The 15863-nt window shown below is 35.5% G+C and overlaps 1 protein-coding gene across 1 annotated transcript in view; it reads right to left on the reverse strand.

Moving 5' to 3' along the window:
- Positions 1-15863, reverse strand: part of LOC136246395 (uncharacterized) — a 63048-nt gene that overhangs the window by 25057 nt on the left and 22128 nt on the right. Inside the window, exons 20-29 of the mRNA XM_066037782.1 lie at positions 15580-15830; positions 14412-14604; positions 12913-13013; positions 11058-11165; positions 6679-6721; positions 6486-6590; positions 5287-5569; positions 3989-4055; positions 3864-3932; positions 1967-2105 (exon numbers count right to left, since the gene is read on the reverse strand). Coding sequence (XP_065893854.1) covers positions 1967-2105; positions 3864-3932; positions 3989-4055; positions 5287-5569; positions 6486-6590; positions 6679-6721; positions 11058-11165; positions 12913-13013; positions 14412-14604; positions 15580-15830 — 1359 coding nt within the window. The remainder of the gene's footprint in view (positions 1-1966; positions 2106-3863; positions 3933-3988; positions 4056-5286; positions 5570-6485; positions 6591-6678; positions 6722-11057; positions 11166-12912; positions 13014-14411; positions 14605-15579; positions 15831-15863) is intronic.

Below are 15863 nucleotides of genomic sequence, written 5' to 3' on the forward strand. Positions count from 1 at the left end.
CAGAGTGGTAGCTTCTGGTGTGTCCGTATTCGAAAACGTGCGGAAACAATTGGTGAATAAGCTATAGCACTAGTTCTCACATTTTTCAACTCATAGGATCGTGAGGATACCAAAGTGATCTCTGTCTGGGTGGTTTTCATGGGGAGATCCAATTCGTGCATCCAAATCACATGAGTATTAATCGATCCCCACAATCGATTTTGGCATCAACGTCAATATAATCACTGCCCAGTTGTAGCCCTGCTATGTATATTTCGTAGGTAGCCTGGCTATATAGCTGGGCTACATATGAAAAGTAGCCTGGGCGGCTCCTTTGATCTGAGGTGTGAAAGTGTTACATTATATACATACATGTAATAGTTATACCATGGGCAAGAGTGCTTTGCCTGATATATACGCATGAGCATGAGGGCAGTCATGCATGAATACCACTTCACCTCTAATGGCTAAATTTACTTAGCCTGCACTACATAACATTGAGACAGGTGTCTAGAACTTATCAAAACAGAGCTCACCTGTATCAAAGACTCAACACACCTTGAGAAACTACAAATAAACCTAATCCCACAATCGATCTTAAGATCTGTGATTATATAATGGCACAAAGAGACAGTAAAGGACATCAAAGAAATGTGAGGATTTATTTGATGTGTAATGTGATGTACTCCCAGATGATGATGATTTAAATGTAATCCCAGATGATGACGAGGCAGTATTGGTTAGGTAAAACTAAGCCCAAACAAGCTTTCAGATCAACCCAAAACACTTTCAACAAGTTGCTATGGAATTTTTAAAATGATTTATTTAACAGAATTTTATACTGACTGACTGAGTAACTGACTGACTGATGCCTTCAGACAAGTGTAACTCAATAATGGCCAAGGCTACGGGCTTGATTTTTTCACTGTTCGACGTTGCTTTGGCCCGAGAAGTGCTTTTTAGCATACCACAGTATGTGCAATGCATTCTTCATGGATTTACCAGTGTCCTCCTTTGTGTCCCATTCATCTTTGCCACCAGCGAAGAGTGTTAATTTGGTGATAGCACGTGATGGCTTCCCTTCATAACGGAAATTGTCCATATTTTTAATAGTGGCTGTTTTGATTGCAGAGGTGCTTTTCGAACAGTTCTTGATTTGTACTGTTGTGTAACGGGTTGAACATAGCCGACAACGAAGCGTAATGGATGCTGATTCGAAATGCTGTGTAACAGGTTGAACATAGCTGACAACGAAGTGTAATGGATACTTCACTTTTCCGAAGATAATTGCTGGGCGCGGTGTAAATTCAGATGTGGTATGCGTGGGTTCACCACAGTCATAATAATATTTTCAAAAAAAGTTAACAAACAAGTACACAGAAAAATTTGGAATATTCAAGACCATAGCACATTGATAAAAAGTACTGAAACAAGTTGGAGTAATGCACGATTTAAATCACAGTAAAACAATAAGAAGTGTTATATCTCTACTGTGATCAAGGTACCATAATTGAGACGCACAGTAGGGATATAACACTTGTTATTGTTCTACTGTGATTTAATATCGTGCACTACTCCAACTTGTTTCAGTACTTTTTATCAATGTGCTATGGTCCCTACTCTAGTTGAAAATTCCAAATTTTTCTGTGTACTTGTATATGCACTGGCTTTCCTTTGATCTGAGGTGTATATATACAGTAAGCTGCAAAAAGTTTATCTTTTGTAATTATAATTACACTGTAGTAGCATAATTACAAAAGCATAATTATGAATTATGCTCTAATGGTAATTATGAATATATTGTAAATATGGCTGGTGAAAAAACCACTTTTTTGCATAATTATGGATTACGGTCAAAATGTAATTACAGTACAAACATATGTAATTACTTAGTAATCACACCATAATTACAATTACGAAACGTACACTTTTTTTTGCAACCTACTGTATACTGTATAATTATATATATATTATATATTTGATCTACCTATATTATCTCTTGTAACAGTAACAGTTCTGTTTTCAGTTGCAGCATTTTCTGTGAAATTTGCTTCTAGTACATCCCCAATTGCAATGGTAAAACTTTCAATGTTTCTCAAGAAATCCTCAGCTACTGGTAGCTGCATCTATGAAAACATTTAGAATAAAACAAGTGATTTAAAGCAAAGCAATGATGATGCATATGTGTGCAATTTTTGGTGCTTCCCTGCTTCTATGGTATACACTGGAACCAAATGTGACCAAATTTTTGAAAATTGTCAATCTATGCACACACCAGTGAGGTTCACTTTCACCATGAATGGATAGTCACACTAATACACTACACAATCACACCACAGCCATGCCACTGAGTTGCTTGGGTTGCTTTTAATGAGGGGATTTTTACAGACACGTGCTAGTCACTGTGAATGCTCTGGCACATTGGACTGCTTACTGGCCAGCTGGAAAACATAGCTAGAGACATGGACACCTTAGGGTAGTTTCCCAGATGGTATTTTTTTTCACATTGAGTATAATTATAGCACAAGTGGTCTTTAGATCCTGGTGTTTAGGCTGGAGACTAAAATATGTCCTGCTTGGCCATTTACTGTTGATGTACCAATTGCCCACCCTAACCCCCACCACCCATAGTAATGGGATTGTGCTACAGTACAAATACTGTCATGAAAAAGGTTGCTCAAAATCATGGATATACGTACCTGTAGCGAGCTGTGGATTAAAGTGGTTAAACACTACAGACTGCATTCATGGTGAAAATTTCAAATTCATAGTTTTGAGCATGGCTTTACTAAAACCTACTGTATATTGAAATGTTTATGCATACAGTATCTCACAATTTGTGCGTGCATTGACAGTTTTCCCAAATTAGGTCGCAAATGTACTTCTTACACAAAAAAAAAATACTTTAATTTACTGAACTAAACTTATGATTAATTTTGTTTCTAAAACTACAGGTAGCCTAAAATTCTCGATTTTGGTTTAAAACCTACAACTACGATAAACTAGAATCTTTTGCACTTATAGTTCTGTGCCTCATACATATCTGATCAGAACAATACATATAATAAAATTGTCTAAATGTATGTACAGTATGATCATTCTGTGAAGCCTATTTACATAAAAGTATAAGATACTGGTTTTAAGAATTCTGTTTGTTGTAGCTTGCCAATGGCTGAAGCTACGTGTATCAAAATTTTCACACATTAATGTTTCCATCAATTCCTTAGCTTCCAAAGCATCAACTGTATAAGCACTAAACAGCAATTTTTTTCATTATTTTAGGTAGTTTCAACTCATACATCAGGCAAGCTCCAATAGGGGTGATAGACAAGAGGTAGAGAGGAGGACAATAATTTGCTTACAAAATGAAAGAGGAATGCATATGGATGAATTAGGGCAAATGATGGACCATTTTCAGGTCTCAAAACTGGCTATAATGAATGGAAACTCACAGTACAGATCTTTATTCAACACCACATAGCATACAGCCACATATAGCCATCCATAGGTTGGCCAAAGCTTTATTTAGGCCCCAGACCGCTTGAATAGCAAGCCACTGAGATAGGGAAAAGTAGCCAACAAAAACAGACCATTGATTTTGACAATGAAATTGGATAGTGTATTCATGTAACTTTGTGTTCGTGGTAAAAAATTCAAACCTGCTGTAATGGGAAAAAAGACTGATTTTCTCTGATCCTGTCACAAAATTTAACATCGACATAAACTAGATAAGCAAAAATAAAATATGGTTGTTACAGTTACTGTTACAATTTAGTACAGTATATTGTATTTTTGTAATTCAACTTTTTGTTGTATATACACATTTTACAATCATAAATGTTTTGAAAAAAAATTAAAGTATGTATTTACAGTATAGTACTTACTTCTTTTGAGGTCTCGAATGAAGCATTGTTGGAAATGTCAAGTAAATTATCAATTGTATCAGAAGTGGTCTACAGTAATACATTATGATCAAACTTCATAACTAAGAGCAGCTTTAAGACCATACCTCAACAATCTGAGTCAGCTGCACAGCATCAGCAGTGTCATTGTTCCCACTAGCAGTTCTGGTTATGCTGTGTACAAAATCATACCAAGGCATTGATTTTACATATCACAACATTTTCGTTCAGCAGCATAATATTTAGACACAGCTGGATTTCATAAGCATTTCAGTCTCGGTGCTACTACAAGAGATATATGTACTAGCTAGCAGATATCTGCAACTTCGTGATTGGAATCCCGTTAGCAACCACACCCATTAAATAAAGATCTAATAGCGATAGAGTATGGAGACTATACCTCTTAACAATCTAGCTATTTACTTAACAGTAAACAAGATGACCTCACATCTTATTGGAATTTGGTCTAGCTAGCTTCACACCCCTTGTCTGACTCAAGGTACTCTAATACAACAGTCACTCTAATGCAACAGTCAATTGTGATATTCTATTAACAGTCACAAGTTACACTGTAGCTAGAAAAACTAAAACTAGTATTTAAAAAAATGTTAATTTAAAATGAAGTAGGGATCTATGCAATATAAAATAGTGAATCAAGAGATGAGCAATGGTATTACAGCGTAGTTTGGTGGGAAAGTCCCTACTTTGGCACATTAGTTATTTTGTTCAATTCCTCCAAAGTAATGTGCCTAAGTAGGGACTTTCCCACAGAGCTATGCTGTAATACCATCATTTCTTGTTTCACTACTTGTTATTGCATAGATTCCTACTTCATTTTTTAATAATTTTTTTAAAAACACTAGTTCGTATTTTTCTTAACCTAAAAACAGCATAGAAAGATATTTAATTTACGTATGGATGCTCTACTACTAACAAGATCAACATGATTTTTATCTCCAAAGAATTTCTAGTCACATTAAAAATGGTACTGAAGAATGGACAGCAATTCTGTTTAGAATATAGATAGTGAGTTAAATGACTGCTTATAACAATGCTACTCTTGACTTTTTTATTAGGGTAAATGACTGTTCTATGACAGTATCTCTATCAGTGATGAGCAGACTTGTATTCAATTATTTCAATGCACTTGTACTGAACCATTGTTTAAGCATATAGTAAACCATTGTTTAAGCCTATAGTGAAGCCAGATCGAGACAGGTGGAATCACTAGCAAGGAAGGATGATACTGCCTTAGTACTGATTTTGATTCTGATCATAAATATTAATGGATGCCCAAGTACCCATGCTTTTTACACCCTTGAAAGAGCGTTGACAAAATAATTGTGAATACAAATAAAGTGCATTACAGTACCAATCTAGCAAAACTGCATTAATAATTACTAACCTCACAATAGTCTCAATTACGATGTTGGTAGTACTGAGGTCATTTGGTACAATTGCAGATGATGTATTGGTGAGTGTGGAGAGCTCTTCACTTACTGACTCTACTTCATTAATGTCAAACAATGTGGTCAAGTCCATCATTGTAGTGTTTGTGTTGTTAGCCAAAATGCTACTCTGTTCACTAATAATACCCCTTAGTACTGACAATTCAATGCTTTCACATTGTGTCACATTTGTTGTCATGTCCCAAACACCATCTTCAGAACAGTACCTAGAGGCTAGGTCTATAGGATTCAAGGAATATCATACTGAATGTAATAGTAGAGTGGCTAAGCAAAAAAAAATCGATCACTTTTTTGATAAAAGCACCAAAGTTGGTACAACATTTGCTTAATTCATACTATTTTATATTAGATATGGTGCCAATAAAATTACCAATCATATCATGCTCAAAGAACCAGATAAGTAAGATCAATAGAAAATGTATTGGGAAGCCATAAATGTGCTGCATAGGAAATAATATTGTACTGAAACTTTGCATCTGCAAAGACGAGCAAGGGGTGGTCATATCCAAAAGCTGATCAAGGGAGGTGTCCATCCAGATCATTAGCTTGCCATGTTAGAAGGCACGGAAGGTTGTGGTATACGTCTATGAAGCCATATATATACAATGTATTATTTCTATTGGATTGTGCCTGTATTTTTAACCCTAAAATATTGGCTTCATTAGAAGTGTTCAAAAACAATGTGTTTTACAACATTTTGAAGATTTTTTGATAGCATAAGTAAATTTGAAATACTGTACTTCCATGTGATTTAAGCAAAAATGAAGATTCCAGATGCACTTGCATGGTTTCCTGATCAGCTAGAAATAAGCTTATAACCCAGTTTTAAAGTACCAAAACATGCTCTAAGGCAATGAGTTTGGTGTGGCACCATATCTCAAATGATTCAGTATACCTTACTCAATTTCCACAGAAAATTTGGTGTTTTTATCACAAAGTGAACGATTTCATAAAAATTTGTTGCTTAGCCACTACTATAAGAGAGTATTGTATGTATGTAGTATAGTTAGAAATATGTTCACATTTGATTTACTAATTATTGTGCTGGCAATATAATACAAGCCATGCAATAGTGTGCATATGTACATAACATGTACATAGGTCACTTGTGTACACAGTAATTCTAATTACATACTTGAAGATTCAGACAATCCAAAACACTTCTGTATAGCCACAGTTCCAGCATTTACAAACTGCCATTCTATACCCCAAGTATCATTCTCTGGTTGACACCCCATTACTAAAGAATTAAAGCAAGTACGTAGTAATACATACACGGTTTTCATCCAAACACTATTGATACAGTGTAGTTATGATGGTTTATGTACCTTGTTGCATTGGACATGGATTGTAAGTAAATGGACACTCATCCTAAAAGAAGTTTAAGCACAGTTTAATAACAACTAAGTATACAGTATGCGTATGTTATCACACCATATGTATCACTCAAGTGAAATTTCACTTATGCACAGGCATATCTGTACCCCATTCAGGTACAGTATAAGATTATTCTACTGATAATGAGTTTGAACATAACACAAATTTGCCCATTATATTGTGGTTGGCAGAAAAGCATGTATTGGGATCTAAGTGATGTTGAACAGTGACAAACTCAAGCCTGTGTTATACTGTACTGTACATCAGTTTCAAGTTATGCTTGGCTGAAGCTATGTAGTTACAGTTAGTAGTTAGACAGCTAATTAGTAGGAAATTCAGTTTAATATGAAAAATTTAAAATTTCACAGTGGAAAGGTTAGAGGTACAGGTAGCTCTGAAAACATAAATTTTTTGTGCTTGGTTATGCTTAACTAATACTGGTATGCTGGAAACTGAGGCTGTTTTGGGGTGATGTTGAATGTAAGAAATTCTAAAACTCCATGATCCCTACAACCACATTGTATGACTTGATCAACTCCATGATCCCTACAACCACATTGTATGACTTGATCGGTAACCAGAATATACTCCTTAGGCCTCAGGAAATTATGCTCCAAATTTTCATCATTATTCTATTCAGAATGTCTCCAAAAAAGTTATCATTATGCTCTTATTATTCCCAAAATGTACTCATTATTCTCAAAATCATTCCCAATTTTTATTTTAAAATGTTCAACTTTTGCAATTTATAATGTTTAGCAGGATTTGGTATAGTAATTATGAGACAGGAAAGTTAGCTTCTAGCTGCTAAGATGCTTAGTTACCATTGCAATACAGTAAATAATCATTCTACTGACTGTTCTATTAGAGTAGGTGACTGCTCTATTAGAGTATCTTGATCTCAACTTACGTGAAATCACATATTATGCCAATTATGCTCTTAAATCAATTCAAAATTCCAGAATAATTCCCTATTCTTTTACCCCATCAATATGCTCAAAATTATGCAGGCATAATTCCTGGACCCCTATTACTCCTTAAACTTTGATTCCAATATGACAAAATGTGACTTTTCAGAAAACATTCCAAATCGCGCATTAGAGGTTTTGAGATAATGGTTTTAAGGTGGCGCTGAACCGATTAAGGGCAGCCGCACAAAGTTAATTGTACAGCATGTTTGCGGTAATGCGTGAACAAATGCAGAAATTCATAGACCACAGCGAAGCGCCTCAGTGGACTAACAGAACAAGCTAGGTCATACCGCCGAGCTACTTTTGTTGATACAACTAATGTTATTCATGCTTTAAAATTATCAGCTTCCACAACTCTGGTTAATTCACTAGCGAACGGCACCAGCTGCCATCGCGTGATTACTGTTATATGGACCGTGCCCTGATTAGCCATACCGTCTCCTTTCTTGCTAAATAACTTCAAATTATGCACCACATACCATCAAAATTTGGTATAGGCATTGGGTAAGCGATACTCTACAAAACTACGCTTCGAATTTTTTTGCGATTTGGGTTTGATGGAGTTGTTAGCGAGGTTGTTAGCCGATATTGTAGCCCACAGGTGTACGTTTTCACTACTTTCCATGTTGTTATCAGTGAAAAGAAAGCGTAGAATTGTTCTACAAGGTGAGAAATGGTTGGAACCGAATTGGCTTAGCACTAGGTTGTTCATTGGCCAAGTTATTTTAAAAATCGGGTTAAAACTTGAGAGTTTTATAAGCAAAAATGAAGGCGTGTTATTTCACAAAACTTTGTATGCTAAACTAAAGAATCACAGGCTATCACAACAATTTTTTAGGTGTAGATTAAGTTGTACACTAGCAAAGTTTTGGGCCACCCTAAAATAGCTCATTAAGTGTGTGGGTTGAAAAAATAGTTTTGTGTTGCTGGACTTAATCGGTTCAGTGCCACCTTAAAGAATATAACATGCCAAGGATAACTAGCGCGTGTATGAAATTTACACAAGAGATTCATCAATCTATAACCTTTCAGACCAAATTCAGTAATTGTAGCAGCTTGTAGAGTTTCTTGCCAAATAAGATAGAAAATCCGAGTAGTTGGACAAGCGAAGCAGTATCTCAAGTGCTCACAAAGGGAAGGGTGGTGGGGTGGGCAAGAGATAGACTTCAAAATGAAGGCAGACCACAAGTGAAGTCCAGACACAAGATTACAGAGTTGTGCTGGCTTCTTAGTGGCTGCTATACAGCAAAATCAACAGAAAAACATTTGGCTAACATTACTAGGCCACCCACCAGCAAACTACTGATTCTTGCCAAGCCAGGCCCTTCACAAGGCCTGAAAGTTCCATTTGACCTCTCCACACCACCCAGAAAAGATGTCTGTTAAAACCAGCCTCAAGTAGTTTGAGTAGTACTGAGGGTCAAAATTAGTAGTATGATAGTGTTATTCACTGGTGGTGTTATAGTTTGATTTTGCCTGATGTGTGATTTGGAATGGTTTTGTAAAATCTGGTCACATAATTATTGTACCCACAATACATGTAGATTTGTGAATGGCAAATTAACTGTTAAATCACTATCATTAGTCCATTGAGTGCTTTTATTGTACATACAGTAAGCCACTGTATTTGTATTACTTTTACACTCCATTTTAAGTTATACTGTTATTCATTATCTTAAAAGTACAGTAGGTGGCCCCAGGGGTGTTCTGAGTTCCACTGTACAAATATGTATATAATCTAATGTAGTACATACTGTACATACAGTATATGTCAAGCTGACCTGTAGGTCTGCGTCAAATATGCCAGTATAATAAAATGTATAATAGGATGGAGTGCTATACAATGATAATTAAAAAAAAAATTTTTTTATTAAAGTTTTACAGCACAAGTGCTGAAGGTCTGTAGGACACCTAGTCCTACAGCCTGCTCAAAGACATTAGACACTAAGACATTAGCTACTTAAGGTGTGTTTGAAAAGTTGCAGAAAGGAGAGAAAATACATGACTGGACCTAGGTAGCCTCGAACCTGCAGCCATCCGATTTACGCTTGAACGCTTACAGGAGTCTACCAGGCAGTCGGGATGTTTTCTCCTTGATATTTTCATGTATTTATGTCCATAGGAATTCTAGAGAGTGATGCTAGAATAATAGGTGGACATTTTAAACTATGGAGCTTAATTCCATGAAAATAGGCTGATGCTCTCTACACTGTTAAAAGAGTAACCAACACTCTAAGAGTTCCTAAGGTAGGGAAAATTTAAACCTCCCCTTGGAGAGTAACCATTACTCTAAAGGAGTACCACATACTCTGAAGGAGGTGTCACTCACTCTTAAGAGTAATAATTACTCTCTTCAGAGTATTAGTTACCCCCAGCTGTGTTAAATCTTCCCTACTCTGAAAGCTCTTTAGAGTGGTGGTTACTCTTCATTTTTACAATGTAATTGAGTAGTCAGTGAAAATTCAAAACTGTAATAGAGCCCTCAAATATGTTGTACTTACAGATCGAAACTCACTAACGTTGTAGTGAAATACTTTAATAGAGCAATCACTGATATATATGTGACTGGATTTTGGAAACAAACCATCCAAATTGCACATTAGACGTTTTGAGATAAATGGTTTAAAGAATTTAAGCCAGCATAACTCTCAAAGGATAGCGAGCACGCATATGAAATATACACTAAAGATGCATCAATCTGTTACCCCACTTCCAGTACTTGTAGCTGCACTTAGAGTTTCCTGCCAAATAAGATAGAAAATCTGAGCAGTTGGATGAGCGAAGTAGTATCAAGAGTGCTCACAAAGGGGTGGAGAGTGGGGGTGGCAGGGTGGACAAGGATTAGACCTCAAAATAAATGCAGACCACGAATGGAGTCCAGAGACGAGATTACAGGGCTGTGCTGGATCATTAGTGGCTGATATGTACAAAATCCACAGAAAAATGTTTGGCCAACATTATCAGGCTGTCCACCAATAAACCACTGATTCTTGCCAAGCCAGGTCCTTCACAAGGCCTAAAACTGCCATTCGAGCTCTACACACCACCCAGAAAAGATGTCTGTTAAAACCAGCCTCGAGTGGTTTGAGTGGTACTGAGTGTCAAAACTACTAGTACGATAGTGTAGCTATCCACTGAGGTGATAGTTTGATTTTGCCTAATGTGCAATTTGGATTGGTTTTGTAAAATCTGGCCACAAATGCTACAACATAATTGTAAGTAATGTTGTTGATCTAGGAGCATAATGCAAGCATAATATGGGAACACTGAAGAGCATAATAGGTGAAAAACTTGGAAAATTCCCGAAAGCATTTTGGGATAAATTCTGAGGATACTGTATTTGACTCAGGCCTACTGACCTGTTGACAACTGTCTTCTTCACAGTCCAGCTGAATGTCAGGGTATCCATCACTGTCAGAATCTAGTCCACATAGTGTTCCATTACCAGCATATGATGGTCTTGAACACTGTAATGAATATGATGTTATTACGTATATTAGCATGTGCATGAAACAAGTCATAAATGTAGAGTTACATGCAATAAGCTCTAACAAGCTCTATTGGTAAAGACTACCACAAATATGCAATTTTCAAATAGTGGTCAGAGTTGGGAAGTTACTTTTCCAAATTAATATATTACATAATACTTTCTACACAATGAAATATATTACAGTTACATATTACTTAAAATAAAATATAACTTAATAATATTACACCAGTGTAAAAATGATTTAAAAAAATTAAAACATGGCAATAGAGATGGCTGAAAAAAGTAAAAAAACATGAATCAAACAAGCTAGCATGATAAACAAATATAGAGATCTCTATTTGGACACAACGGATATGATATATAGAAACTAAGGTAAAAACAGTAAATACTGAGAATGCTTCTGTATAGCTAAAATAATGTTTATTTGAGTTCAAATAGAGATCTCTGTGTGTTTAATTTAGCATACTGGCTTGTTTGACTCTTGTGTTTTTACTTTTTTCAGCGATCTCTATTCCCATACTTTAATTTTTATAATTATTTTAATCCATTTATGGATAGCTAACATGGTAATATGAGGTGCTAGTGATACTTTGTATTATACTATACTAAACACGTATCAAGTGGACCATCGTGTACAGTAGATTTTAAGTATATAGTCAACTAATTAAGAGTTAGCAAACACCAGTGTATTGTTTCCTTACTATTGAATGTACTTTGTACTATACATCCTTGACTATAGGCAGTGTATAGCATTCTGTGATTAGCAATAGTATGGCTTCTGATCTATTATATACGCATTAACAAAATGGCATATTTCGGAAATTTAAAAAGTACATTTCTTGGTTCCTTTTGACTTCTTATTTCCATTGCAGCTAAACTTCTTCCAAAATAACTTCTAAGGCTTCTTTAGTGGGTGGGGAAGCTTCCTATGGGTGTGTTTAGGTGTGTGTTCTATTAGGATTTAGCAAAAAACATAAGCGATCTCTATTACGAACCACTACTGTGGTTCATGATATTAAGTTATACTTGTGAAATGTAACTTAATATTATTAACTGTAATTATTAAAGTTACTGAACGTACGTAACTTCACAATTTTATAAATTTGTACTAAGCTACTTTAATATTTAACTTAACACATCAGCAAATGCTTGCAATCACATGTTTTCACAGAAAGAGTGGGCATTATTAGCAATAGTCTAGTCACGTGGTACGCATCAGTCCAATAGACAGCATCTGAAAGGTTAATGGATTGAGATAATGGATCACTGAGTAGTTTACTGGATAGTAAATAGCAATATAAAAGCCATTTGTAATGCATTTCTGGCTCATTGTTACTCATAGCTGGTATTACTCATTACATTGTGCTTATCGCTATTCATTAGATACCTTGCTCGTTACTACTCATACCATAATATTATTGCTTGGATCGTTACAAGTAACGAGTTAATAGCTTCCAAAAGTAATTTAAGTTATATTACTGAATTTTGCAAAGCAACGAGTTATATTACTTCAACTCGCAAATTGTAATATACATTATGTAATGTGTTATATTACATAATGCGTTAACCCATCTCTGATAGTGGTTATGAAAAGTGGTATTTAGTTAATATTTAAAGACATTTGATAATCTTTATACATACAATATATACCTTCTTAGTCTGAAATACATGGAAATTTACATTAAAAAATCATTACAGTAGATGCATAGTTGCACAGTGGTTACCTCAAAACCACCACCTACAAATGTACATGGTGGAACACTTGGCCCAATACAAATGTGGTTCAGTTTGTCTTCCATTAATCGATCAACACAAGAGCACTGATCTAAAATATTGTAGTTTACACATAAACAAGGATTTTGAACCAAATGCAAAAATGTACAAGAAACTACAATATACACTACATACATACAGTATGTGACTGGAATTTGACACATTAGATGCATCACAAGTTCATTATTGAATGTCTACCTACAGTACTGATAGGCAGAAAAAATCACAAATACAGTGCCTAAAAAAATTGAAACATATTCTAAGTGTTTTCTACAATCATGACTAGTTAAAATTTTAATGATTTGTGTGACCATACTGCAAGTGATTTGATTAAATTGATGTACATGTAACATTTGGCTTTAATATTTCCATTAACGTTAAAGTAATCATGCACTATATGTGACTGGAGTTTGGAAAAATGATCCAAATCGCACATTAAAAGTTTCGAGATAAACGGTTTTAAAGAGTTCAAGCCAGCATAACTCTCCAAGGATAGTAAGCACACATATGAAATATACACTAAAGATGCATCAATCTGTTACCCCATCTCCAGTACTTGTAGCTGCTTGTAGAGTTTCCCGCCAAATAAGATAGAAAATCTGAGCTGTTGGACGAGCGAAGTAGTATCACGAGTGCTCACAAAGGGGTGGAGGGTGGGGGTGGCGTTTTGGGCAAGGGTTAGACTTCAAAATGGAGGCAGACCACAATTGGAGCCCAGATACGAGATTACAGGGCTGCGCTGGCACCTTAGTGGTTGATATGTAGCAAAATCCACAGAAAAAACGTCTGGCCTACATTATCAGGCTGTCCACCAGTAAACCACTGATTCTTGCCAAGCCAGGTCCTTCACAAGGCCTAAAACCGCCATTCAAGCTCTACACACCCCCCAGAAAAGACGTCTGCTAAAACCAGCCTCGAGCAGTTTGAGTGGTACTGAGTGTCAAAACTACCAGAACGATAGTGTAGCTATCCACTGGTGGTGTTAGTTTGATTTTGCCTGATGTGTGATTTGGATCGGTTTTGTAAAATCTGGTCACATATGTAGGGTGTCTGATGTATGTAGGTATGTAGTTTCAATGTGAGACTGCTTGTGGCATTTATCAATAATTAAATTAAGGAATGTGAATATTGTAAAGGTCATAAAAGTATTTGTACTGCTACTACTACGTACATTAGCAAGCCAGGCCAGTTGTATCTCAAGACAAAACAAAGACCACCATGCTGAGAAGTAAGCATTGATTCTGTGTTCATTAAAGACCACACTATCACAAATAATATAGCTAGCTATAAACCTCAGATGTACTAGTGATTACTTTGACACTTATCACTTATCAACAATGTATACATACATTCAGCACATTTTAAGTGCATTGGAATCATTCAGTTTTATATGATGTAGTAGAACCATACCAAAGTGTATATTCTAATTAATGCACAATTACATACGTACATGATGGCTGAAATGCTGTTACTGTCACTTGTCCACCACTTCCTAGCATTATATTTCTTTCAGTATCAGTAGTTATGCTTTCAGGTATTGTTTCATTGTTAATACTGACAAATACTAGAACAACTCCATCTGATGGTGTTGTACTAAGTACCATATTAGTAACATAACTAGAAGTATTCAAAGACTGCAATACCTATAATAGGATACCAATACTCGATAATTAAATAATTTCCTAAATTAAATAATTTCCTAAAACACAAAAATATATACAAATATATAATATCGTTGCTTAAAGAAATTAGAGCAGGACACTGACATTCAACTTTGCTAGTTGATAAATATAGGAGCACCCGAGGCAGCAGCATCAAAACCCTTGGTTTAAATTGACTTCCTGAAGTACACATATGTACTGTAATCACATACATGTACAGTATACTAAACAGCATAATGAGTAGCTTTGCATCTCTGCCCATATTGCCATTTCTTTATGTACTGCATCCATGAACTAACAAAACATAATTCATAATTACACAAAGATTGCCTATGTATATTTATTCCGTCTATGTTTCAGTGTTAGAATTAATTTTACCTACACTGTATGCTCAGACAAAAGGCCCTAATACTAAATAGCATTGGAGTCATTTACAGATTTGCGGTCCATCAATTTTTCTCTCGTTATAAACACTTTCTTGAATTATGTAGTTGTTACAATACTGAGAGTTTGTACAGGTAGCTAGTATTGGAAAACTGTAAGATGATTACATTCTAAATTCTGTGAGTTTCTAATTTAGCTTCTAAAACCCACCTTCTGATACAGCTATTTTGAGTATTGCAGATGAGAAACTAACAGTTCAGTTTATGTGGCCTTAAGTAGACTTTGAATATGAAGCACAGAAAAGATTGATATTATTACACTAATGTTTTAACTTTTCCGAGGTTTTGTTATATAAAGTAGAGTAAAAAGTATTTTTATGATACAGAATCAATTCCCAGAGTAGGGAGGATTTAACACCCCTAGAGAGTAACTATTACTTTGAAGGAGTAGCACATTCCCTGAAGGAGGTGTCACTTACTCTTAAGAGTTTTTTTGACTTTTTTCTTAAGATTTTTTCCAATTGTTTACTCGTAATCAATTTTTTAAATATTTTATTTATGCATACACAATTACTTGAGATGTAAAGGATGAGGCATCAACTTCGACCATTCCTCTTCCTTCTACCATGACAAGAGGAAGGGCATCTGGTCTCATAGTACAACTGGAATAGTCCACATCCCTCCACTCTCCACTGACATCACACCTCCTAGTAATGTATACTCCAGGACGAAAGCTTCTGTGAAATGTTGAACATCTGATGCGAGCCTGTTGGCCACTTATTTGTCTGCTCCATGAAATTCCACCAATATAATTTGGTTGACAAGCTACACAACAAGAAAATGTAGTGTGACCTATAT

This window comes from Dysidea avara, chromosome 1 (assembly GCF_963678975.1).
Source record: "Dysidea avara chromosome 1, odDysAvar1.4, whole genome shotgun sequence".
NCBI lineage: Eukaryota > Metazoa > Porifera > Demospongiae > Dictyoceratida > Dysideidae > Dysidea > Dysidea avara.